General features: G+C 33.4%; 3 protein-coding genes across 7 annotated transcripts; 2 read left to right on the forward strand and 1 right to left on the reverse strand.

The window, feature by feature from the left end:
• Positions 1–1719: 1719 nt before the first annotated feature.
• Positions 1720–27744, reverse strand: LOC125203832 (probable leucine-rich repeat receptor-like protein kinase At1g35710). 5 transcript variants are annotated; one of them, XM_048102321.1, is made up of 11 exons: positions 27108–27744; positions 26226–26297; positions 24928–24999; positions 24299–24442; positions 23611–23826; positions 23374–23517; positions 22862–23008; positions 22337–22408; positions 22084–22227; positions 20724–21999; positions 1720–1947 (listed from the first exon to the last, which is right to left on the reverse strand). In XM_048102321.1, the coding sequence occupies exons 1-10, from the start codon at positions 27727–27729 to the stop codon at positions 20729–20731; spliced, it is 2904 nt and encodes a 967-aa protein (XP_047958278.1). In that variant the 5' UTR covers positions 27730–27744; the 3' UTR covers positions 1720–1947; positions 20724–20728. The 5 variants fall into 5 exon arrangements, with proteins under 5 accessions (XP_047958278.1, XP_047958287.1, XP_047958294.1 ...); XM_048102312.1 differs by lacking the exon at positions 1720–1947 and having other exon boundaries at positions 20480–21999; XM_048102330.1 differs by lacking the exons at positions 20724–21999; positions 22084–22227; positions 22337–22408; ... (5 more) ...; positions 26226–26297; positions 27108–27744 and adding exons at positions 3340–3483; positions 3593–3664; positions 4298–4444; ... (2 more) ...; positions 5499–5570; positions 6153–6795 and having other exon boundaries at positions 1720–3245.
• LOC125203856 (DNA-directed RNA polymerases I and III subunit rpac1-like) lies at positions 12351–15726 on the forward strand. The gene is made up of 10 exons (XM_048102359.1): positions 12351–12533; positions 12634–12819; positions 13385–13514; positions 13598–13678; positions 13802–14001; positions 14212–14307; positions 14452–14545; positions 14718–14834; positions 15173–15302; positions 15520–15726. The coding sequence occupies exons 1-9, from the start codon at positions 12405–12407 to the stop codon at positions 15274–15276; spliced, it is 1137 nt and encodes a 378-aa protein (XP_047958316.1). The 5' UTR covers positions 12351–12404; the 3' UTR covers positions 15277–15302; positions 15520–15726.
• On the forward strand, positions 16995–18843 carry LOC125203884 (transcription initiation factor IIF subunit alpha-like). The gene is made up of 3 exons (XM_048102393.1): positions 16995–17266; positions 17378–17510; positions 18625–18843. Exons 1-3 carry the CDS (start codon positions 17115–17117, stop codon positions 18721–18723), a joined length of 384 nt encoding a protein of 127 aa, XP_047958350.1. The 5' UTR covers positions 16995–17114; the 3' UTR covers positions 18724–18843.

Consider the following 27744-nt stretch of genomic DNA (forward strand, 5'->3'; position numbering starts at 1 on the left):
CCTAAAATCTCGTGCCGTCCCACAAGTGTGACATCTTTTGTGGGACGGAGGGAGTAGCTTTTATTTTCTTCTTTATTGTGCTCTCTATCACCACAAATTCCTTGAAAAATGAAGAAAGTTGGCAAGCCCCATCCGAACCTCACACGGTCCATATAGTAAAAGACGATCTCATGTATGACGTCCGACACAATAAACGTGACCACCGAGGCTGAGATTGCAGCCCATTTTCAGCCTAGTATCCGGCTCGTGCCGTTCAGGAAGGGAAAAAATATAGTGGATTTTAAACAACTCGAGGCAACACGGTTCCACCTTCGGCCCCAAAAGTCTTGCAGTGATGTCGAGAGGTAAGTATGATGTCGATCCCTATTAAAGATCGAGCGATGACCGCGAATGCCCCTAGTGTTACTTCTAATGCTAGATAAGAATGAATTTAACATCTGAGGAATCATGTGCTTGGAATACTCCACTTTTGTTAAGAGCAAGAAAAGAAACACCTTTATAGCATAGTGTGTGAGGTCATTGGGCCGATTGGGCTTTGTTGGGCCGGTGGGCTTTTGGTGGAGCTTAATGGGAAAACAAAAAATGGTTACAAAATGGAGGAGAGAGAGGGATGCATTGGATAGTGGGGCAGTGTCAAAGACCAATTGTAGAAGCTTGAATGGGGTTAGCAATGTTACAAAAAATGCAAATGGAATATTAAAAATGAGAGCCTTTAAATAGAGTGGGAGAATGTAGAGAAGGTATAGCACAGGTAAGAACAACAAGAATCTTATTATACCTTTTCTGACCAATATAGTTATGACATAGCAGCAGCATGATGAAATTAAGAAAAATTGTGAACAATACCATGATTAAAACTGGTAATCTCTTCCTTCATATCTATCTCCATCTTTGTTTGTGTGATAGGATCTATGTTTTTAAGAAGGGAGAATGAAGTAAACATGAGCTATTTGGGATCTAAAATATAAGTACAAGTCATGCAATGTTTGAGAGCCCTAATTTTATGTATGTTGATTGGTATGCTACCTAACCATTGGGTAAATACCAAACTAAATATTTCTATATGAATATTTTATATTTCAGTCGTGCTTTATTATAATATTATACCCCCTCTGTTCCGCGGTAGTTGAGTCATTTCATTTTCTGCACCCATTTTGAAAAAATGATACTCCCTCCATCCTGCAAAGATTGTCCCATTTTTTCATTTCGGTCCGTCCCATAAAATTTGTCCCATTTTACTTTTTACCATTTTTGATAGTGGACCTCATATTCCACTAACTCATCTCTATTCACATTTTATTATAAAACTAATATATAAAAATAGGACTCACATTCCATTAACTTTTTCAACTCACTTTTCATTACATTTCTTAAAATTCGTGCTCGGTCAAAGTGAGACAATCTTTGTGGGACGGAGGGAGTAATAAATATAGTTGAAGTGGAGATCAATAAAGTAAGAGAGAATAATATAGATAAGACTCTTATCTACCTTATTTTGTCACTTACTTTACTCTATTTCCATTTTAATTATTTATTATCATTTTTCCAAAATGAGTGCAGAAAATGAAATGGCTCAACTACTGCGGAACGGAAGGAGTACAGTATTAGTAGTTTGTATCAAATTTCTGTAGTTTATACTAGACGAATAAGTAGGAAAAGTTGGGGAGATACAAAGTGTGTGAATTCTTCATTTTTTCAACTTACCCTAATCATTTCAAATTTCAGAAATAGAAGATATTCATATAGAAATATATAGAGAATAAAAACAATTGTGAAGTTGCGATTCACATGATATGTGTCCCTTAACAGAGACACGTTATTGATGTAAATGCAGTCTCTATAAAGACTGTATTTAAAATGAACCCAACATAGAAATAACACTTTGCAAATTTTCAAAATGCATTATTTACAAAACATCATACATTAATTGCTCCTAACATGCCAAATCTAGCTCAAGAAAACCACAATGCTTATCTTCAATCACCTTCTCCTTGGTGTTGTTTTTCTCTTTCTTCTCTTCATCTCATTATTATATCCAACACCAAGGAAAAATTCCACTAACCATTTTGGCCTTCCATATCTTATAATTATGTAACCAATTCCAATTCCAACTACAAATCCACATCCATACCCCATCATCACACTCCGCCAACCAAATCCATCAATAAATCCATCCTCATCACCATCTTCTTCTTGAGGAAACAAAGGTTTTTCGTCGCTCCCCTCACATGTTTTCGTCAATGGAAATCCACATAATCCTACATTTCCCACATATGACTCATTACCAAATGTGGAAAGTTGAGTAGAATGTGGTATTTGTCCTTCAAGATTATTCATTGAAAGGTTTAACTTCGCAAGAAATGTCAATCTTGCCAATTGACTCGGAATTTCTCCGTTCAGTTTGTTTGAAGACAAGTCCAATGACTCGAGTAAACTCATACCTCCAAGAGATGGCGGTATGTGTCCTGTGAGAGTATTGTGAGACAAATTCAAGTATCTAAGAGAGTTTAGATTCCATAGAGAAGGTGGGATACTACCAGAGAATCTGTTGGAGGACAAATCGATAGTTGTAAACGTTGTCAACAGTCGCTCCAACAATTGATCTAATCCTTTCACCGTGAGCTTCAACTCGATAAATCTTACAAACCAATATTCTTCATCATCGGTCCGATTTTCCTTAGCATCTATCATACCTCGAAAATTCTTGAAATATCTATCAGGCAGAGAACCAACAAACGCATTTTGTGATACATCCAAGACTTGCAACTTTGGAAATGACTGCTCAGTGTTTGAAGCCACCAACATCGTACCATTGAACTTATTTGACGTCAAGATGAGGGTGCGAAGTTGAGGGAGTGTTTCCATCCAAAAGGGAAATGCACCTCGTATTTCATTACCACCAATGTCGATGCCCCGCAGACCGGTGCAATTGCCTAGGGTTTGGGGTAGTGTTCCTTCCAATTTGTTTCCATTCAAATTGAATGACTCTAGACTGCAACCCTTTGTGAATGTTGATGGAATGATGCCAGTAAGTTTATTTGCATTTAAATGGAGGAGTAATAGAGATGTGCTCAAGTTCCCCACACATTTTGGAATTGGTCCTTCAAGATGATTGTTTCCTATATGCAGAGCTACAAGCGATCTCAGGTTGCAAATGGATAATGGGATCTCTTGGGTTAATTTGTTTTGAGAGAGTATTAAATAACTCAGCTTCGACAAATTTCCAATGGTAAAAGGTAATGGACCTAAAAATTGATTATGAATAGGGATCAAAAATAACATATACTGGTAATAGAGGAGTAGATACGAGACACAAAGAAAGTGAGAATATGATAGTACCATTTAACTTGTTGTCAAAAAGCCATATTTCAGTAAGGGCTGTCAGGTTTCCAATTTCCGTGGGCAATGGTCCACTGATATTGTTGGTTGCAATATTGAGAACCTCCAAGTTACTGAGACTGCCAATTTCTTTTGGAATATTACCTATAAAATCGTGACATGCCAATTTTAAAAAGGGAAACACATAAAATCAAATAAGTTAATTAATTTAATTTTGTAATCCAATAATATAGAAAGAGACATGAAATTTTACCGCTGAAATTATTGTTGTTGAGCCATATATGGCGAAGGAGGGGCAAGTTTCCAATCTCTTTTGGAATAGGACCTGCATGAATATGAAATTTGATAATCTAATTGAAATAGTGATACTACTCTAATTGAAATAATTCTTAACAAGCAGCATAAAAAAATTAAACTGAAATAAAGTACTTAATATTTTCTAACATCGACTAATTTACACAGAAATGATCAATGTGTGTTACTAAATATTACTCCCCCTCCCTCTGTCCGCTATTAAATATCACAATTTTTCATTTTCGTCCACCCGTTAATAAATATATCATTGCATTTTTACTTTTTTTTGCTAAGTGGACTCCACATTCCATTAACACAATTTACTCACATTTTATTATAAAATCAATATACAAAAGTAGGACTAACTTTTATCTCCACTTTCTTTCATAAAGGTTAACAACTTCTTAAAACCTGCACCGCTCAAAATTGAGATATTATTGGCGGACAGAGGGACTAATACTCTACCAAATTTCATTAAATCTCATTCACATGTGACAATTATCTGTATATGCAGTAAAACATGTTACATGCATTATGCTCACGGAAAAATTTATGTCGGGTATCAGGTACGCGCTACCTGCTAAGTATCGGGTTAGACCCGCTACCTGTTCTGATACCCCTAGCAGTTCTATTTTGCATGTAGCGATGAAAGATAACATCATACCGCTTAATTCATTGTTGTAAAGCAATAAGTAGGAAAGAGATGTCATGTTCCCAATTTCTTTTGGTATAGGGCCAGTAATTAGAAAGTTTTGTTTCAACTGGAGCTCCCATAAATTAACAAGACGACCCAACTCTATTGGTATAGAACCTGCAAGAAATAAAATTCAAATGTTGAAAGTTCAATTTAGTCATCAAGTAACGATGACATGTGATCTAGAAGAAGAAACTTGTTCGTAAAATTAAAGTATTTTCATAGAGTTCATGAACAATAATTATGTAAAGAAAAATGTGAAACATTCATGTCGACACAAAATTAAAGTTAAATTTGACCCACATCGGCGACCCGCTCTGATACCATGATAGATTTCTATGGGTTTCATCCTAAAACCAATTGGTTATAGGAGGAGGGCCCATGAGACTTGTATACTAGTTTCAGTTTTCTTTTGACACCGATGTGGGATAGTTATATATTATTTTTCTAGTTTCAATTGTCAACAGAGAAGCATTCGTGTTGGCACAAAATTAAACGACCTCGCAACTTCTAGTAGCAATAAACGCAACAAAGTGGGACGATCAACGAAGAAAGGTCTGGATCCTTACCACTTAAAGCGTTATTGCCAAGGTATATACCAATCATATTTGTCAAGTTCCCAAGTTCTCTTGGCACAAAACCAGTAATGTTATTGCAACACATGCTCAATCGCTCGAAAACAGGAAGATCACCTATCTCTTTTGGAATTTTACCTGCAGGGTAACGATGAAGCAAAATTTAATTAATCACCAATAAGGATATTTATATAAGTAGAGTATACACACCGTTTGATGGTTTCATTACATATATCTAGACTACATTTGTTAAAAGAATAAGTTGGAATAACTCATACCGGTTAGACTATTTCCTTCAAGGCCAAATCTTTGAAGGGATGTCATGTTTCTAATATCTCGTGATAATGATCCAGTCAATTTATTCCACCCAAAGTCAAAATACAACAATGAAGTCATGCTGTACAAGGTTTCGGGTATAGGGCCTGAGAAGTCGTTCCTTAATTAATATGGAGGGTGATCAAGGAAATTGAAATTTTTTAATTAAGGACATTATAAAAATGACAAAATTATCCCAACTATATATATACAACATGAAATCAAAGTACTACTACTCATTTAAGCAAACTATTGAAACTGATATAGCCGTAAAATCTCACCACTAAAGTTGTTAACACCAAGGTCCAATATTTGAAGCATTGTTAAGTTCCCAATCTCTTTAGGAATATTACCTGCTTGTAAAATTGAATAAAATCAAATTCCAATTTATACTCTAAATTGTGATAGAATAGGTTAAACTCCTTATTCTAAATTCTGATACAAGTTAAAGTGAAAAGTAAATGTAAGATGGCCAACTAAAGTAGAGTTGGGCTGTATAAGTGAAAGACATAATTTCAAATTCGTATGCATGATCAATATAGGGAGAGAAAGTTCGTATATTTAGGCATAATTACCTCAATACAAATAAACGTATGACAATACAATGAACAAAAGTACTCAGTGAGTGACTCCATTAGGAAAAAAAAAATGTCTCATTTGATATGTCTGCAATTTAAAATTTCATTTACATTTTTTTAATTTTGGAGTGGACCTCACATTCAACTAAATTATTACGCTTGAAGTCTATTATAGAACCAATATATAGAAGTAATGCTCACATTCTACTAACTTTTTTCCTAATTTTATTCACAAAGTTAACAATTTCTAAAATCCATACCAAGTCAAACGGAATTATAAGTGACAAACGGTGGAGTACTAATTATATAAAGAAACAAGTTGAAACTAATCTAGATCAATATGTAAAAAGATTTTACCACTGAAATTGTTGTCACCAAAGCTTAGAAACTGAAGTAGTGTAATATTCCCAATTTGTGTTGGCACGTGCCCACTAAAATTGTTTCCATACAAGGAAAGATACTCAAGTTTCGAACATTGCCCCAAACTCAACGGTAGCTCTCCATACAACTTATTATAAGAAATACGAAGCCTTTTGAGTTTGTGAAGACTCTGTTTACATATATTATTTGGGAGACTACTTGATAGACTATTATTTCGTAATACCAAGACTTGCAAGGGTGAGATATCGAAGATGGAGGGAGGGATAGGGCCATGAAAGGAATTCTCGCTTATATCTAAAGAAACGAGAAAAGAAAGGTTTCCAATTTCTGGTGGAATGGTGCCCACAAGTCCCATGGACGATATATTCAACCGGGTCACCTTGTTATAACGAGAATCACAAGTAACTCCGACCCAAGTGCATACATTGGCTTCAGAGGTCCAATTTTTCATGAGTATATTATGAGGGTTTGGGGTTATGTGGGATTTCAAGGCAAGAAGAGAAGAAAGATCTGTGTTGATATTGGTATTTGTTGTGATAGAAGCTAAAGAGTTTTGCAGAGAAAGAAGTAGTAGGAGTGGAAGAAGGGTATATTGGGTAGATTTCTCCATTAGGCTTGATTAATTGATTTCTATAGAGTGCTAATTTGAAGTTCTGAACTACCACAGATATATAGTACTCCCTCGGTCCCCTAATATTTGTCCTGAATGGTCATTACTTCCTCCGTCCATAATTAATTGAGCCCGTTAAACTCCCTTCGGCCTATTAAAAATAAAATATTTATTTTTCGGCAAAAGATTTTATATAGTGTTCCTTTGTTAGTTAACAAAAAGAGAATAAAATAAGAGGGATGAAAAAAATAGAGATAATATTGTTTCCATAAAATGGGACAGATGGAGTATAATGGAAAGTGTGTTGAAAAAATGAGTATAATATGTGTTCTACTTTTATTTACTATAGTAGTTTTATAATAAAATGTGAGTGATAAGCCAGTGGAATGTGGATCTATTACCAAAAGTAGTAAAAAATTAAGGATGTCAATTAGTTGTGGATGGACAAAAAAGGAAATTGGTGTCAATCAATCGTGGATGGAGAGGGTATAAAAGAAAGTATGTTGAAAAACTTAGTAGAATGTGAATTTTGTATATCCACTAATACAAAGCCAAATTTGACCAGACACAAGTTTTAAGAAATATAGTTGAAAGTGTTTGAAAAGGGTTAGTGGAAGGTGAATCTTACTTTTATATTCTATAATAAAATATGAGTGAAATAAAGTTAATGGAATGTGAGATCAATTACTAAAAGTAATAAGAACAAATAGGACATTTTTCGGTGGATGGTGGAAATGGAAAAATGAGATATTTATTGGTTGAGATATGAAATATTAGTTTTATAATAAAATGTGAGTGAGAATGAGTTAGAGGAACATGAAATCCATTTATAAATATAACCTAAATAAAGTAGGATAATTATTAAGAGAAAAATCAAAATAAAAAGAACAAATATTATAAATATTATGGGGGACAGTGGGAATGTAAGTTTATCATTGTGGGAAACATGCCTAATTTCTCTTTCGAAGTGGGACAGCGGGTATATAAGTTTCAGGATTTGGAATCAAATTATTATGGAAAACAAGCTTATATAATTTCTCTTTCGAAAAGTATATGTGGGATACTTAATAATTACAAATAAAATTGACGATAAAGTTTTCTTGAAATTAAATCGCCATGCAAGCGGCACCTATAGGCGTAGAAGATTTGGTCTTTTTTAAAAAGTATTTTTAAAAAAATTCAAAGAATTTATGAAACTTTCAAGTTCCAAAATCAGTTTACAGATATAATTCCATTATATTTCCTCTTTGATGGTCGAATATTAAAGCCTAACGCGCACTCAATTACTCCAATTACACTTATAAATTAAGGTAAAAGAAATTATTAACTTGCTTTTTATCGTTAGCCGTTAAACTCAAGCCAAAGAAATTAACGTATGGAATGCGGATTATATTCCCATACCACGAAATTGAGACACCAAATTATATTTGTAAAAATATTCTAAAACGAATTTATTATTATTACATTTCCTCAAGACTTCGTAAGTCAAGTGGTGATTGACAAAAAATACCATTAAATTCTACTTGAGCAAAGTCGTGGTTGTGGAATAATTACTTGTTGACAATGTGTGATCGCCATGATTACAAGCGTGGATCGGCACAGGGTCATTTATGTTTTTTTAAAATATAGTGAAGACTTGCTCTTTATTTATCTCTCTGATTTTCTACAATCAGTTTACACTTTACACAAACAAATCCATTAGGCATTAGCAATCAGTCCTTTTTTTATCCCCTTAATCCATACACAAACAAATCCATTATATTTTGTTATTCTTAATAAATACGAGTAGTATATTTTGATTCACAACTCTATCTCTTCAATATTGATTCCAGTCTCTTGAATTCACAAATTTTGTACTCCTATTTTTTATTTATAAACTCAATTATCTAAATATGTCAGTAATATGGAGTATAAGTTATTGGGACATTTTTTTAACATTAGGTCAATAAACATAATATGTCCTGCCTCCTGAGATTAGCCTGATTTGAATTCTAATTCAATTTCGAATTCTTTGGTTTGGGTTACATAATAAAATATTCAATTAATTTCTTCTAGGAAACGAAGAAAAACTCAAGAGCTTCGAGTCAATAAAGATTAAGAAGGTTAACTCAAGAATAAGTTGAATTATAAGCTCCATTGTAAAATTTTGACCTAACCATTCAGCACGAAGTGGTGGAAATGAATGAACATGTGAATACAAAAATATTTATTTAAATAAACGAATCTTAATTGATTCACTACTTAGGATGGTGATATAAACCGGGAATTCAATCCATCTATTTTGAAAAATGACGAACTCGTGCTAGGACGGAAATTTACCAAACATGGAATTTGGAATTATAATACAATTTCATACCAATTCTTTAAATTAACCAAACAAAGGATTCGGAATTGAATTAGAATCCTTTTAATTTGGTTTCATAGGATTCCAATTCCAATTCCAATTCAATTCTAATTCTGTTATACTGAACGGACCCTTAGTTTCAGTCCCAGACCATTTATTCTATGGTATATCAGCATTTTCTATTTTGTCCCAACGCTTGCGATAAGGAGTATCTTATTTTCAGCCACAACTTATTTCATCGATTTTTTTTTATTATTTTTTAAACTGTATTATAATATTAAATTGTATAGATTAATTTACCAATATGATACTGCAAAACACTATAATTTGGGTGCAGTGCCCCGTGATGCGGGGCGTCTTGGGTTACTCCGGAGTTAGATTCAGCTTCATCATCATATTCATCTTCAGACCAATTAGTTGCTACTTCATCGTTTATCCTCAATTTCATACTCCATCCGTCCCATAAAAATATAGACAATGCGTATGACACGAGAATTAAGACAAAATTGATAAAGTAAGAGATATGAGGTTAATAGTATGGTAAAGTAAGAGCGATGATGAGAATAGTAGTTAAAGTAGTGTTGGTGGATAGTGAGACCTACATTATTAAATTGATATAACTTTTCAAAAATTGGAATGCACATATTTTTTTGGGACGGACAAAAATAGAAAGTGCACATATTTTTATGGAACAGGTGGAGTATTATGCATGAGGATACATGCATACATGAAATCAATAATAAAATGTCATCCTCGATTTCATATTATGCATGAGGATACAAATCAACAATAAAATAGAAATGGTAAATAGTGAGAATGAATGATACTAGTAATTATAAATAAAATAATAATAGAATTAAATCAAATATAATTAAAAAAAATTGAAAAAAACCAGTGTGGCCATATGCGGCCCTATTGCATATGCTCTTAGGATTATATCATCAACAAATGGTAAATGATGAGAATGAATGATAATAATAATAATTATAAATAAAATAATAACAAAATTAAATCAAATATAATTTTAAAAATTTGAAAAAAAAATCAATGTGACATTAGGCCGACATTGGGCCTCTAATATATGGAGTAATATAATTAAATCAAATATAATATAGTCTTCTCGATCTTCAAAGTGTACCGTGCAGGCTGACATTGGGCCTCTAATATACTCTTGAACTCGTCTGTAATTCTCATTTCAAAAGCAATCAAATAATACTCCCTCTATACTAATAATTTGTAGTCGATTGATCCGATACTAATTTTAAAAAATATATATAATAGAATGTAGGTTAAAAAGGTTAGTGGTATAATAAAATGTGGGTAATGAATGAGTTAATGAAATGTGAAATCCAATATCAAAAATATAAAAGGAAAATGTGAGATCCAATACCAACAATGGAAATGGAAATGGAAATAAGTGGATAAGTGGTAAATTTTAAGGATGGATTGAGCAACAGAAAAATTTTAATCATGTACATAAAATATTATATGAAAATGCAAAAGAGTATTCATTTATGTAAATAGAATTTCTTTTTGCTGTACTATGAAAACACATGGAATCTCTTCAAATGTTTTAAAAACCGGACTAGTGAATGAACCTGCGAAAAATGAATAATTGGAATTTAATCTTTAATTCAACACTAAAAATTAATTCAATGCACACTAAAATAGTCTAATTAATTCAATTAGGGTGTTTCCATCGCAATAATATTCACACGTTCTAATTAAAAGGATTGATTCGAAACAAACCTATAGTAGCAAGTAGGGAAGCATAAAACTCAAAATGCAAGATAGTACATGAGTCCGAAAACACAGCAACACAAAAACCCCACCGTCCTACTAATTAATACTCCCTCCGTCCCGCTTTAGGAGTCCCGGTTGAGTCGGACACATGTTTTAAGAAAAAAGTGTTTAGTATGTAATAAATAAATGTTTTAGTGGATGTTGGGACCCACTTTTAGTTGAGTGTCCAATAAATAAATGTTTTAGTGGATGTTAGGACCCACTTTTAACACTTTTTTATTAGTTGTAGTGGATGTTGGGACCCACTTTTAACACTTTGTAGGCATTTTTTTATTAATTTATCTCAACCGGGACTCCTAAAGCAGGACGCCCAAAATTGATCAACCGGGACTCCTAAATCGGGACGGAGGGAGTATGACGATAATATCATCAATTATCCCACTAATTTAGCAAATAACAATAACAGCTAACAACAGTTATACTCAGTGGCGGCCAGAAGTTTTACAATGAGACCGAAATTACTGTTAATATTTTATAGGATTTTTTTGTTGTTCGTGAATCGTGACGTTGGAAATTTGAAAAAATCGATATTTTCAATTTTAATGTAAATATTGTATAATGGATGAAAACGAATTTTTTATAATGTTTAAATGTCACGATAGAAAACATCTACAAAAATATAAATGATGGAAGATTGCAATTACAATTTGACAAAGAATTAAAATTAGCATAACTAATTGTGTAAAAGAGAATAAATAGAAATTATGTTCCAAAAATAGAAAGTAAAGAGAAACAAAAATATTACTCAAATAATAAAAGTTGCATAAATAGGAAGAACTTCTTCCTATTAGAAATAGGTAAAACGTGAAAGAAGAATAAAAAAGGTTGCATGAAATAGAAAAAAGAGAAAAAAAATAGGTAAAACGTGAAAGAAGAATACATTTTTATTAGTTTGATAATTCTTTATTTTGAGATCTATTGGTGTTTTTTTTTTCTTCATATATTTGCTATTAAACCTATATGTATATGGAAATAAATTGAAATTATAAATATATAAAGAATTACTATGTTTATTTATATCAATCAGTATAAAAGACCTAAATTTTATGTACAATTTTTGGGTTAAATAAGTTAAAGAGATTAAAACAAAACTATTACTACTACTGTAATAGGAGACCCGATTATAGCTTCAGATCGAGTATCTATCATGTTACGAATTTCAGGATTAGGTATCTACATGTAGTACCTGATTTGAGAATCCTTAAATAGTAGTTGTCGAAAACTTAAACTATTTTATATACCGATAAAAATTATTTAAAATGATGAAAATAATGTGTTTCTTATTGTTTTTTTTTTCTTATCACTTTATGAAAATCAAATCAAATACTCTCCATATTCTATATGTATAAGTATTCTCCCCATATTCCATATTCTAAATTTGAAAATTCGAAATAAACATTTTAAATCAAAATCAATATTCTCTGCAAAACCCTGAACCCCTAAACATAAGCGTCTCCTTCCTTCCCTCAATATGGTTTCTGGGAAAAAATCACAGAAAATTCCTGTGTGGGATTTGCCTGATGTTCCCAAAGGAGAGCTGCCGCCGCACATTCAATTGCAGAGGACCCGCGTCTCTTGCACTTTCGATGCCCCAACTCATGTATTCACCTACTCACCTGTTTCTTCCCTAATTTTCATATTAAATTTCTTTTCAATAGTTAATTTGATTCATGTAATTTTTTTTTGTTTTGGCGTCAAAGACCGAGAATATACAATACTCGGGTGCTTATGGGGCGATGGGAGTGGATAACAGTTTGAGACTGCCGGAGTTTCGCAACAATTTTAAGGTTGAAGTGATTAGTCTCTCGGAGGATGACATGGAGTTCGATATCATTGGTTTTGATGCTTCTATTGCGAATGCTTTTCGTAGAATCCTCATAGCTGAGGTGCGAGTTGATTATACTCTTTTCGTGATTGAGCCATTGTTTTCTTTTAATTGAACAAATTATTTGTTGCTCATTGTTTTGGCTTGTTGATATGTAGTGTAAATAATGTGTGAAAAGAGGAGTTTCTGTGATCTTTGCTTTAAAAAATCATAAGTTTTATCATTAAAAATAGTTGAATTGGTTACTGGGATTTATGCAACGTTCACCGTCCGATTTTTTGCTAGTTATCTTGTTCCTGCAGAGAAAAATACTGAATTTGAAGGTGTAATATGAGCTTACTTATCCAAGACTCGGTTTTTAAATTAAGAGTGTGAAATATGGATGGCGGTAAATTTTGTGAATATTGTTAAAATTAATTACGTTTAAAGTGCTAGATATAATTGTCTGGTTCCAAATATTTTATACGTTTTGGGTGTAAAGCTGAACGGTACTAGTTTTCTTACAACTCTTGTGATAATGCATGCTTCTGGATCATTGTTTCTTATATAAACTTCGTCCAATGGGATAAATATATACTTTTAAAAGTTTTGATTGTGCTAATGGCTGATCTCTCTCTCTGGTCTAGCTCCCAACCATGGCTATTGAAAAAGTTTTTATTGCAAACAACACCTCAGTGATTCAAGATGAGGTGCTCTCCCACAGACTGGGTCTTGTCCCACTTAAAGTTGATCCAAGACACTTCAATTATATGTCAGGTTAAAATTTCTTCTTATTCTTTAGTTGATTTCATTTGTCAGTTGGTCAGGCATGATGTCTGATGCTTTTAGGTCTTCTCCAGAAAAGGATGAACCCAATGAGAAAAATACCATTGTATTTAAACTCCATGCACGCGGTGAGAAAGGGGGGGCACGTATTAATGGTACTACTCAATGCCCAATCACTGAAAAATATTTCTCATCTTAGGTTAAACGTTTTTTCTATCTAAAATCATTTACGAGAATGCAATCTTAATGTCTTTCTTCTTGTGTACTAAAAAATACAGTGAAGTCCAATGAACTAAAGTGGTTGCCCAATGGCAGTGAGTTCAAACTAAGTACAGAGAAATCAAATCAAGATTCAACATCAAAGCCAAAAACTTACACTTCTTTCGGTTGTAGTCAGGATTCCATGCCAGAATTTGCAAACAACCCAATTGCCACCAAGCATGGGGATATAATTCTTGCTAAACTTGGACCCAAACAGGTATTGTAGTGTTGATATTTATGATCTTTTGTATTAAGCAAAGATTAAGGTGACTCTCATATTGACCCCTATGTTTGAGTAGTTGGTTAAATAGTCTAATTAGTACTACTGTAAAATCATGACAAATAACTTATCTTAGTTATTATCTGAAATAGCAACACTAAGCAGCCCACATACTCCAGTTTCTAAGAATAATATCCACATGTGCAGGAAATTGAGCTGGAAGCACATGCTGTGAAAGGAATGGGCAAGACACATGCTAAGTGGTCGCCTGTAGCCACTGCTTGGTACAGGATGCTGCCTGAGGTGTATAAGAATTTTCTATATCCCACTAGAGATACTACTTCTAAAATAATTTTAAAAAATTTAATCTCTACCATTTCTTCAAAATATCTTACTTAACAAATAAGAGTAAGAGTATAACACTTCACAAAATTTGTAAATGTGCAGATTGTTTTGTTAGAAGAAATTGTGGATGAAAAGGCTGAAGAACTTGTCAAGAAATGTCCAGTAAAAGTGTTTGACATTGAAGATATTGGTAAAGGTAATGTGACTTCTAACTTGTGAGCTGATGTTCATTATCGTTCATATTTAAATTGTTAGTGAACCGTGTTGGAACTTCTTTGCACTACTAGATTGTTCCAGATGTATGGGTCTTATCCATCAGGTAGAGTTTGTGTAAGTAGTTACTTATTGGCTTATTGTTGACTGATTAGGTCGTAAAAGAGCAACAGTGGCACGCCCTAGATCTTGTACCCTCTGCCGCGAATGCATCAGGGGAGATGATTGGGAAAAGCTTGTGGCAGTTCGGCGAGTAAAAGATCATTTCATTTGTAAGTATAAATTTGAAAATGTTAAAATCCCTCTCATATAGTGGCTGAAGTAGGAGTTTGTAAGATTGGGTTATGCACAATCTCTAATTGCATCAGATAACATCAATCTCTTACTGTAAATACAGTTATACTCTAAGGCCATGTTTGGTAGGGGTGATAACTCATCTAGGGATGGAAATTCATGAACAAAAATGACATTTTTGTTCATGAATTTCCATCCCTAGATGAGTTATCACCCCTACCAAACATACTCTAAGTGTATAAAGCTTGGATAATTTATGTGTTTAGTGTTTTTGTCTGTAGAACCTTATGATTCTTTTTATTTCCTACTTCCGCAGTTACAATTGAATCTACGGGAGCATTGCCCCCTGAAGTATTGTTCACTGAAGCTGTGAAGATTCTGGAAGACAAGTGTGAGCGAGTGATAAGTGAGCTCTCGTGAGGCAACTTGGATGGTCAAAGTATATTGTAAGCATACTCTGATCACTTTAAAGACCAAGTATGAATGGGTTTTCAATTTGAGTTATATTTTGCTATTTTGCTGGCGGATTTGAAAAACCGAGAATTCTCATACATCTATTTAGAAAGGTTTATTTCTGTTATGTAGTAATTTAAAATGTCAAACTTGGAGCAGTCTTCACTAAGAGCCAAATGTCTAACCTCTAATTTGTTTGTTATGTGACAGCCAGGAAAAGGAGTACAGTATGAACTTTAGGGGCTTGTGAATTAAAGAATGTTAAATCCTCAGAAATCACACGTGAAGATATATCCATGTAAATTGCATGAATTTGTTTGGCATTTTACCTTTTTCTCATTTCAGACTCTCTTAGCGGGTTTTGAACAGTTATGTAAATTTAAACGAAATTTGGTACTATTGATTATTCTACATGAACCCCCCTCTCTACATGCAATCCACAACACAGAAAATAGAATTGAAAAAATAATTCCTTTTTTCTGTCCCTTTAATTTCAATAATCAAAATTAGCTGTCTTCTTTTGCAGTCTCAATTCAAAGTATCATAGATTTACATTCCGTACCGATGAATGTGCCTCATCTTGGTCATATTTTTTTTGTATTTACAATAATCTATGCCCCCAAATTCTTTTTCTTGGGATGTTTGTCTAAGAATTAATTAAATAAGAAATAAATACTAGAGGACCTTGACAAATTAAGAAAATAAATACTAGAGGATCTTGACAAATTGAATGTTAAGGTCCTATCAAACTCCAAAATCATGGTGCATCTATACTAATTAAATCCTAATTTACAATTACGAGTTAATAAGCCATTCTTTGACATCCTAAAGACCTATTATTTGAGTTTTAATAAAGCACTATAGTTAATTGCGGTTTTTGCTATCAAATTACAAATGTCGATCGATCAAGTGCACGACTTTAGATTTTTGAGTGAAGATTGATATCAGGTTTGTGTTGTTGTTGATGTTTCTTTAGCTATTTGAGTATTTAGCATTTAGCCCGTTGGCTGTCTATTGGTGTTTGACTGAAATGTTGTTGTATTCATTTGTTTTCAGTTTTGGAAGCTTAACATTTGATCGCTTGTCTTGAACCTTTACTCGCTGCTTGCCGGCTCGAGCCTTTTTCAATTTATAAAATAAAACACATTACAAAAATCTGATTAAGTTCGCGGTTGAAATTAATCCTCGTGATAATTATGTAGTACTAGTACATCATTAATAGACACGTATATTTTGAACCTACACTAACGTGTCATATGCTCGGACGCTATTTTATATCTATACACGTAAATATTTGTTCACCTCGGTGCATGAAATTCGCAATTACTAATTCTAGTTACTTTATAGTGGACCCCATTTCACTTTTACCATTTTTGGGAGTGAACCTCATATTCCACTAACTCATTCCTACTCACATTTTATTATAAAACTAATATATAAAAGTAGGACCCACAATCCACTAACTTTTTCAACTCACTTTCCATTACATTTCTTAAAATCCGTGCCCGGTCAAACCGGGACGAATTTTCGTGGACGGAGGTAGTAATCATTACTACCACCTTTTCATGTGGCCTATCGTGCTTTTAGCATGGGAAATTGTCATTACTGTATTGTGGTATTTCTTAAATTTAAATTCCTAATCAGACTTGCAAGTTATAGGAGTCTGAACAAAGAGGTGTTGGACATAAGCCGAGCCATATAGTTACAGATATTTAACGCTTCTTTCGTAGAAGCGTCAGAAACGTCGCTCTTATTGCCTCATTTCTGTACTACTGATGTGATGCAGCCTTGGCTATGATCACCCTATGATTTTCAGCATTTGTTTGAAAATATTAATTCTGGCCAAGTTTGTATGGGTGCAGGAAAAGGATGCGTTTTCAGGTATGATAAAAAGGATATCAAAGATCCAAAAGACCAATGGTGCAACAAAATACGTAGTTCTAAGAGATAATTTGGCGTAAGTCTTAACTAGAGATTCATTTCCAGTTTCTGAACACGAATTTTCCAGGTTCTGTACATGAATTCTAATTCTTGGTTCCTCTGCCAAAAACTTGTCCCATTTCCATAGTATATTCACAAGTAGATCACCAGCGACTGGACCAGTTACTGAAGATGAAATTAGGGCTGTTCTACTACCTAAGACGCTAGTGACCACTAGGGATCTTCTGGCTAAATTCAGATCCAGACTAAAGACGAAAGAGGTCAGTCATCTCGTTTTATGTTTGTTTTTGCAGTTCCTACTTTCTTTCATCACTTTGAAAAGATAAATTGTTGGAAATCGTTGGTTTATTAAATGTTATGCAAGAATCTGCCATTTCCTAGATTTCCAGCTTATCATCAATTCAAATAAAACTCATGTGTATCTTGGTTCTGTTCATGCTTCTCCATGCATAACCAGAACAAATTACCATTCAAAAGTAACAAAGTTGTACGAAAAGTATTAAATACTACTACTTGGTACAACTGTACAAATAGGTTGATGGGAAAAAAAGAAAGTGGAAGATAAAATTTGAATTGAGTATCTTTTGCTTTCTTTGTTAAAAAAACTTTTTTTGAATTCGGTCAAAGTAAACAGAAGAGTTCCATTTCCTATTGATTAATTCACTGGGAAATGGAACCGAACCGGGGTATTATATTTTGAAATGCAAGGGTTTGTTGTTTTGAGAGAAACGAAGCTGCTTTCCTTTCTCTCATGGCCTACCACCTATGAATATATAAGGTCGCAGTTCCCTAATTGAATATAGGCCCTTAATCCCTTGTGAATAGAGAATTCATTCTTCAGTTCAAACTTCGTAATGGATCAATATATAGATAGAAAGCCCTACGACGGCAAACTCCAGATTTTTCTGCTTAGACAGTGAGAGGCCTTGTTAACTACATATTCAAAATTAGCATTAAATAATGTCCTACCTTAGATGATATGCCTCTCTGAGCTCTCTCATGGGCTGTGAATTCATTGGTTCTATGTATTTGCTTCCGTCTCGCCCTTATGTTATAGTCATTGCTACTACCTTTTCATGTGGTCTATCGTGTTTTTAGCATGGGAAATTACTGTATTGTGGTATTCATTAAATTTAAATTCCTGATCAGACTTGCAAGTTATAGGGTGTCTGAACTCTGAACAAAGAGGTGATGGACTTAAGCCGAGCCATATAGTTACAGATATTTAAGCTTCTTTCATAGAAGTGTCAGAAACGTAGCTCTTATCGCCTCATGTCTGTACTACTGATGTGATGCAGCCTTGGCTATGATCACCCTATGTTTTTCAGCATTTGTTTGAAAATATTAATTCTGGCCAAGTTTGTATGGGTGCAGGAAAAGGATGCGTTTTCAAGTATAATAAAAAGGATATCAAAGATCCAAAAGACCAACGGTGCAACAAATTACGTAGTTCTAAGAGAGAATTTGGCGTAACGCCCTAACTAGAGATTCGTTTCCAGTTTCTGAACACGATTTTTCCAGGTTCTGTACATGAATTCTAATTCTTGGTTCACTGTCAAAAACTGGTGTCCCATTTCCATGCTGTTTCTTTATTTCTTGGTTCCGATGCATTTTCCTGATGTTTTGTTGAACCTAATTCTGATAAATATTTCAAATCTATGAATTGAAAATAAATCTTCAAACTTCTTAAGTTAAGCTATAGGTGTATGATTCCAACAAACAGTACATTGATATTGTTTTATTTATTTAATATTTTGAACACAGAATGTGTGCATGTAATTTGTACACAGAATGTCGGCCCATTTGAAGCCCAATCTAGGCCCGAATCCTTAAAAACTTAGCTAAAGCTACATATTCCCCAAGAACTCTATCATCAACTCTGTGCTCCATCATCTCTGGCACGACCAACAACATAAATGTAATCACATTAAATACAAATACTAAAGGCCCAACTACTCTTTGAGGCAGTCTCAATGTAGCTTTTATTTTCTTCTCTTTTGTGCTCTCTATCACGACACAAATTCCTTGAAAAATGAAGAAAGTTGGCAAGCCCCATCCGAACCTCACACGGTCCATATAGTAAAAGACGACCTCATGCATGACGTCCGACACAATAAATGTGACCACCGAGGCTGAGATTGCAGCCCATTTTCGGCCTAATATCCGGCTCGTGCCATTCAGGAAGGGAAAAAATATAGTGGATTTTAAACAACTCGAGGCAACACGGTTCCACCTACGGCCCCAAAAGTCTTGCAGTGATGTAGATTGGTAAGGATGATCGAACGGGTGGTCGGTGTCGATCCCTATTAAAGATCGAGCAATGACCGCGAATGCCCCTAGTGTTATTTCTAATGCTAGATAAGAATAGATGCATATTAAGAATGAATTTAACATCTGAGGAATCATGTGCTTGGAATACTCCACTTTTGTTAAGAGCAAGAAAAGAAACACCTTTATAGCATAGTGTGTGAGGTCATTGGGCCGGTTGGGCTTTGTTGGGCCGGTGGGCTTTTGGTGGAGCTTAATGGGAAAACAAAAAATGGTTACAAAATGGAGGAGAGAGAGGGATGGATTGGAGAGTGGGCCAGTGTCAAAGACCAATTGTAGAAGCTTGAATGGGGTTAGCCATGTCACAAAAAATGCAATTGGAATATTGAAAATGAGAGCCTTTAAATAGAGTGGAAGAATGTAGATAAGGTATAGCACAGGTAAGAACAACAAGAATCTTACTATACCTTTTCTGACCAATTTAGTTATGACATAGCAGTAGCATGATGAAAGAACAATTGTGAACAATACCATGATTAAATTGTTTATCTCTTCCATCATATTTATCTCCATGTGTGTGTGTGTGATGGGATGTAGTATGTTTTTAAGAAGCAGAATGAAAGTAAACATGAGCTATTTGGGATCTAAAATATAAGCACATGTAAAAGAAGTCTTGCAATGTTTGAGAGCCCTAATTTTATGTATGTTGATTGGTATGCTACCTAACCATTGGGTAAATGACAAAATTAAATATTTCTATACGAATATTTTCTATTTCAGTTCTGCTTTAATATAATATTCTATTAGTTTGTGTCAAATTTATGTAGGAAAAGTTGGGGAGATGCAAAGTGTGTGATGAATGGGAATCTTCAAGAATTTAGGGGAATTCTTCGTTTTCAACTTACCCTAATCATTTCAATGTTGTGAAATAGAATATATTAATATAGAAATATTTAGAGAATAAAAACAATTGCAAACTTGCGATTCACATGATACGAGTCCCTTCATAGACACGTTATTTATGTAAATACAGTCCCAATAAAGATCAGATCGAATGTAATGATACAAATATTATCACCCAATAGTAACAGCCAAATAAAACTAGCATGTGCAATGAGCCCAACATAGAAGTAAGACTTTGCAAATTTTCAAAATGCATTATTTACAAAACATCATATACATTAATTGCTCCTAACATGCCAAACCAAGCTCAAGAATTTCTCCATGATGCAGTTGTTCTATTTCTTCTCTTCATCTCATTAGTATTATATCCAACACCAAGAAAAAATTCCACTAACCATTTTGGCCTTCCATATCTTATTATTATGTAACCAATTCCAATTCCAACAACAAATCCACACCCATACCCCATCACCACACTTCTCCAACCAAATCCATCAACAAATCCATCCTCATCACCATCTTCTTCTTGAGGAAACAATGGTTTTCCGTCGCTCCCCTCACATGTTTTCGTCAATGGAAATCCACATAATCCTACATTTCCCACATATGACTCATTATCAAATGTGGAAAGTTGAGTAGAATGTGGTATTTGTCCTTCAAGATTATTCATCGAAAGGTTTAACTTCGCAATAAATGTCAATCTTGCCAATTGACTCGGAATTTCTCCATTCAGTTTGTTTGAAGACAAGTCCAATGACTCGAGCAAACTCATACCTCCAAGAGATGGCGGTATATGTCCTGTGAGGGTATTGTGGGACAAATTCAAGTATCTAAGCGAGTTTAGATTCCCAAGAGATGGTGGGATGCTCCCAGAGAATCTGTTGGAGGACAAATCGATAGTTGTAAACGTTGTCAACAATCGCTCCAATAGTTGCTCCAAGCCTTTCACTGTGAGCTTCAATTCTATAAATCTTAGAAGCCAATACGCTTCATCATCGGTCCGATTTTCCTTAGCATCTATCATACCTCGAAAATTCTTGATATATCTATCAGGCAAAGAACCAACGAATGCGTTTTGTGATAAATCCAAGACTTGCAACTTTGGAAATGATTGCCCTGTGTTTGAATCCGCCAACATCGTACCATTGAACTTATTTGACGTCAAGATGAGGGTGCGAAGTTGAGGGAGTGTTTCCATCCAAAAGGGAAATGCACCTCGTATTTCATTACCACCAATGTCGATGCCCCGCAGACCCATGCAATTGCCTAGGGTTTGGGGGAGTGTTCCTTCCAATTTGTTTCCATTCAAATTGATGGACTCTAGACTGCAACCCTTTGTGAATGTTGATGGAATGAGGCCAGTAAGTTTATTTGCATTTAAATGGAGGACTAATAGAGATGTGCTCAAGTTCCCCACACATTTTGGAATTGGCCCTTCAAAATGATTGTTTCCTAATTGTAGAACTAAAAGCGATCTCAGGTTGCAAATGGATGAAGGGATCGCTTCAGTTAATTTGTTTCGAGAGAGTACTAAATAACTCAGCTTCGACAAATTTCCAATGGTAAAAGGTAATGGACCTAAAAATTGATTTTGAACAGGGGTCAAGAATAACATATAGTAGTAGTAGATATTGAGACACAAAGAAAGTGAGAATATGATACCATTTAAATTGTTGTCGAAAAGCCACATTTGATTAAGGGCTGTCAGGTTTCCAATTTCCATGGGCAATGGTCCACTAATATCGTTGGTTGCAATATTGAGTATATCCAAGTTACTGAGACGGCCAATTTCTTTTGGAATATTACCTATAAAATTGTAACATGCCAATTTTAAAAAGGGAAACACATAAGATCAAATAAGGTAATTAATTTAACTTTGTAATGCAATAATATAGAAAGAGACGTGAAATTATACCGCTGAAATTATTGTTGTTGATCCATATATGGCGAAGGAGGGGTAAGTTTCCAATCTCTTTTGGAATAGGACCTGCATGAATATGAAATTTTGATAATCTAATTGGAATAGTGATAGCACTCTAATTGAAATAATTCTTAACAAGTATTATAACGCATTTCACTCACATTTTATTATAAAATCAATATACAAAAGTAGGACCACCTTCTACTAACTTTTTTCTCCACTTTCTTTTATAAAGACGAACAATTTCTTAAAACTTGCAATGGTCAAATTGAGACATTTTTTGGCGGACGCAAAGAGTAATACTCTACTAAATTTAATAAATCTCATTCACATGTGACAATTATCTGTATATGCAGTAAAACATGTTACATGCATGCTCACGGAAAATTTTATGTCGGGTATCGGTACCCGCTACCTACGGAGATTCGGGTCAAGTAAGAAACTATCTGATACCCGTTACCTGTTTTGATACCCCTAACAGTTCTATTTTGCATGTAACAATGAAAGAGAATATCATACCACTTAGTTCATTATTGTAAAGCAATAAGTAGGAAAGAGATGTCATGTTTCCAATTTCCTTTGGTATCGATCCAGTAATTAGAAAGTTTTCTTTCAACTGGAGCTCCCATAAATTAACAAGACGACCCAGCTCTAATGGTATAGTACCTGCAGGAAATTCAAATATTGAAAGTTCAATTTAGTTATCAACCTCTTCCAAATTCACAAGATTGAAGTATTATGCTTTTATTATATTAGTATTAGTATTAGTATTAGTATTAGTATTAGTATAGTATGTTTCCTAGATTTCATGCATGCGAAGGAAAATGTGAAACATTCATGTTGACACAAAATTAAAGTATATATTATGCATGCTTCTACTATTACTATTTATTTACTAGATTCATCCACTGATTATGTAAAGGAAAAAGAGAAGCATTCATTTTGACACAAAATTAAACGACCTAACGAGATCTAGTAGCAATAAACGCAACAAAGTGGGACGATCAACGAAGAAAGGGCTGGATCCGTACCACTTAAAGCGTTATTGCCAAGGTATATACCAATCATATTTGTCAAGTTCCCAAGTTCTCTTGGCACTAAACCTGTAATGTTGTTGCAACACATGCTCAATCGCTTGAAATCAGGAAGATCACCTATCTCTTTTGGAATTTTACCTGCAAGGAAAGGATGAAATCATAAACTTAGCTCAAGTATACATACCGTTTAATAGTTTCATATATCTAGACTATAATTGTTATAACTCATACCGGTTAGACTATTTTCTTCAAGGCCGAATCTTCGAAGGGATGTCATGTTTCTAATATCTCGTGATAACGATCCAGTCAAATTATTCCACCCGAAGTCAAAATACAACAATGAAGTCATGCTGTACAAGGTTCCGGGTATAGGGCCTGAGAACTCGTTCACTCTCAAGCTCAAACCTAGTAATTTAGTAAGATAACCGATTTCTTTTGGAATATTACCTGCAATTTGTAAAGTTGCATTAAATCAAAATGCAATCACACATATTTATTCGACTACGATTAGAAATTGAAAACTCTATTACATGAATATTAAGCATTTATCTACATTTTATTCGGTTCATATCCATTATAGACCTTATGAAAAGAGTTTCAAACATTTCTTACAATATCAACTAAAAGCCTTTAGAGAGTAATGCATAATTAGAAATCCTAAATGCAAAGAATTACTATGTATTAAACTACATTACATTAATACCACCAAAAAAATTAATGTAATGATGTTTTAGCGAGCATTAGCGGCCCTTTTTGGTGTTTAGCGAGCGCCAAAAGTGCTCTCTAAATGCTATTTTTTTGTAACGATAAATATAAATCCTAAATGCAAAGTAAGGAAATAAGAATACCTCTTAAAAATTAATGAAACGATATATAAAAAAACGTACATTTCAACAACAATTAAGCCAAAATAGCTTACCCTCTAACTCGTTGTCACCAAGGTGCAACACTTCAAGCATTGTCAAATTTCCAATTTCTCTCGGCACATGGCCATTAAAGTTGTTGAAACTCATGTTCAAATCTAGTAAATTAGTAAGAGCACCCATCTCTCTTGGAATATTACCTGTCAATTAGTAAAATTGCTTGAAATCAAAAGGCAATCATAAACTTTAATGTTACTAAAAAAAGAATTAGTGAATTGACATCAGGATAGTTTTATAACAAGCCAAAAATTCGTATAAATATGGGCGTACTAAGGATCCAATCAAATTAATTAAGATTTATTATTTAAAATAAGAGTAATTTTATTTCCAAATGTAAAGCATAGAAATGCTCTCAGAATGATCAATTATAGTAGACCAATCAAAGCTCAAAATGAAGTAGGGAAATTAGGAGTAGCGGTTAACAAAATATGAAAATTTAGAATAATTGAAAGGTCGTATATTTGGAGACGTAATTTTAAATTCATGTAAAAAACCATGGTGTAGTGAAAGTGTATAGATTTAGGCACAGTTTTGTCGGCACTAAATACATGTATGACATTGCAATCAAAGTACTAATACTCATTTAAGTAAACAAGTTGAAACTGATATAGTTGTAAACTCTCACCATTTAAGTTATTGGCACTAAGATCCAATGTTTGAAGCATTGTCATGTTCCAAATCTCTTTAGGAATATTACCTGTTTGTAAAATCAAAATTCAATTATAGTGGGTTTTGATCCATCCAAAACTCTTTTTTTAATAAAAAAACGCATAACCAAGCATATAGAAGTTATTTTTAGGTCATTATTAGTGTGTTTTTCAGTCATTAATGTAAGGCTGATCTAAAATGATCTTATCATAACCTCAATCCCGAATTTTACAATAATGACCTAAAATTTGACCCTTCGTAACCTTTTGATGCATTATTGACCATTAGATTGTCAAATCTCATGGTCTGGATTTTGTATTTAGATGCATTTTTGTATATCATTTTCCTTTTAATTATATGTATAAATATATTCAGCTATAAATTTTATACTTTAAATTGTGATTAAATAGGTTAAACTCCTTATTCTAAATTATGGTCTAAGTTAAAGGAAAAAGTTAATGTTATATTAAATGGCTAGACTAACGTAGTATGTTTGGCATAAAATTATTTTAGAAATTACTTTTAGGATATTATTTAATAACTATATCCTTAGTATGTAGTTTTAAATATTTTTCTATACTGCGATTCTAGGAAAATTATTGATAGAAATTATGATTGGTACTATTAATTAACACACTACATGATTAAAATATTGTATTTAATTGTAAAATAATTTTATAACTTAGTAATTAATATAGCTATAATTTTAAAGTAAATTTATATTTAATCAATTTAAAGTTTAATATATCTAGATTTTTTTTGTTTTTTTTATTCTCCCATAATTTCTTATTTTTTGCGATTAAATTTTTTAAAACAAATTATCATGAGGTATATATCACCAATGCAATAGCAATTTTGTCTAAATATATAAAAAAAAATTAAGCATTTTCCTTATTAAAATGTGAATTACATTACTAAAATAATACTATAGCAATAAATAATCAAACATTTATCTTTTGTGTTATTTGTCCGCAACTTCTTTCCTTTTCCATTAAATATCTATACAAATTAAATTTGTGAATATTTTTTGTTTTAATGTATATTTAGAGATGAGTATTTTTTATAATAAGAAAATATTAATCATTATATCTTCCTTAATTAACATGCATGGAGGGTGATTAAGTAAATTGTAAATTTTAATTAAATAAATAATTCCATTAAGGAAATCATAAAAATGACAAAATTGACCCAATTATATATATACAACATGCATGCAACCAAAATACTACTCATTTAAGCAAACAAGTAGAAACTGATCTAGCTGTAAAATCTCACCACTAAAGTTGTTGCCGCCAAGGTCCAATGTTTGAAGCATTGTTAAGTTCCCAATCTCCTTAGGAATATTACCTGCTTGTAATATTGAACAAAATCAAAATCCAATTATATGCATAAATATATCCTGTTATAATTGTTATACTCTCAATTGTGATAGAGAATGGGTTAAACTCCTTATTCTAAATTCTGATCCAAGTTAAAGCGAAAAGTTAATGTCATGTGACTAGCTACAGTAGTGTTTGGCTTAAACATCTTAGGTATCAATCATATGCTTGATCAATATAGGAAGATCATAAAGTTTGTAATTTAGGCACAATCGCCTCAGTACCAAACAAACTTATGCTACTGCAGCAAAAAGTTATTTCATTATATGTGAAATAAAATATTTTATTTTTATCATTTCAGTACATCCATAGTTAAAAGTCTTATTTACATTTTTTTCATTTTGGATAGGTTACCTCACATTCGACTAGTAAATAATTATACCCACGTTCAAAAATAAAATCAATATATAAAAGGCGGGACCATATATAACAACTACTCCCTCCGTCCCACTTAAAATGCAACATTTGTGAATCGGCACAGGATTTTATTTAGTGTTGTTTTGTGAGTTGATGAAGAGAGAGTAAAGTAAGAGAGATGAAAAAGTAGAGATAGAGTTGTTTCCATTTTAGGAAACGTTTCATTTTTAATGGGACAACCAAAAAAGGAAAACGTTTCATTTTTAATGGGACAGAGGGAGTATTTTTTTTCACATAGTCAAACAATTTCTAAAATTCATGCCGAGTCTAAACGGAATTATAAATGGCATTCGAAGTAAGTACTCATTATCTAAAGAATCAAATTAAAACTAATCTAGATCAAGATGTAAAAAGATCTTACCACTGAACTTGTTGTCACCAAAGCTTAGAAACTGGAGTAGTGAAATATTCCCAATTTGTGCTGGCACGTGCCCACCAAAATTGTTGCCATACAAGGAAAGATACTCAAGTTTCGAACATTGCCCCAAACTCAACGGTATCTCTCCATACAACTTGTTGTAAGAGATCCGAAGCCTTTTGAGCTCCTGAAGACTCTGTTTGCATATATCATTTGGGAGACTACTTGATAAACTATTATTTCGTAATACTAAAACTTGCAAGGCTGAGATATCAAAGATGGAGGGAGGGATAGGACCATGAAATGAATTCTCGCTTATGTCTAAAGAAACAAGAAAAGAAAGATTTCCAATTTCTGGTGGGATGGTGCCCACAAGTCCCATGGACGATATATTCAACCGTGTCACCCTGTTATAATGAGAATCACAAGTAATTCCAACCCAAGTGCATACATTGGCTTCAGAGGTCCAATTTTTCATGAGTATATTTTGGGGGTTTGGGGTTATATGGGATTTCAAAGCAAGAAGAGAAGAACGGTCTGTGTTGATATTGGTATCTGCTTTGATGGAGGCTAGAGAAAGAAGTAGGAGGAGTGGAAGAAGGGTATATTGGGAAGGTTTATCCATTAGGCTTAATTGTTG

The sequence above is a fragment of the Salvia hispanica genome, chromosome 1 (genome assembly GCF_023119035.1).
Source record: "Salvia hispanica cultivar TCC Black 2014 chromosome 1, UniMelb_Shisp_WGS_1.0, whole genome shotgun sequence".
In the NCBI taxonomy this organism is placed as follows: domain Eukaryota; kingdom Viridiplantae; phylum Streptophyta; class Magnoliopsida; order Lamiales; family Lamiaceae; genus Salvia; species Salvia hispanica.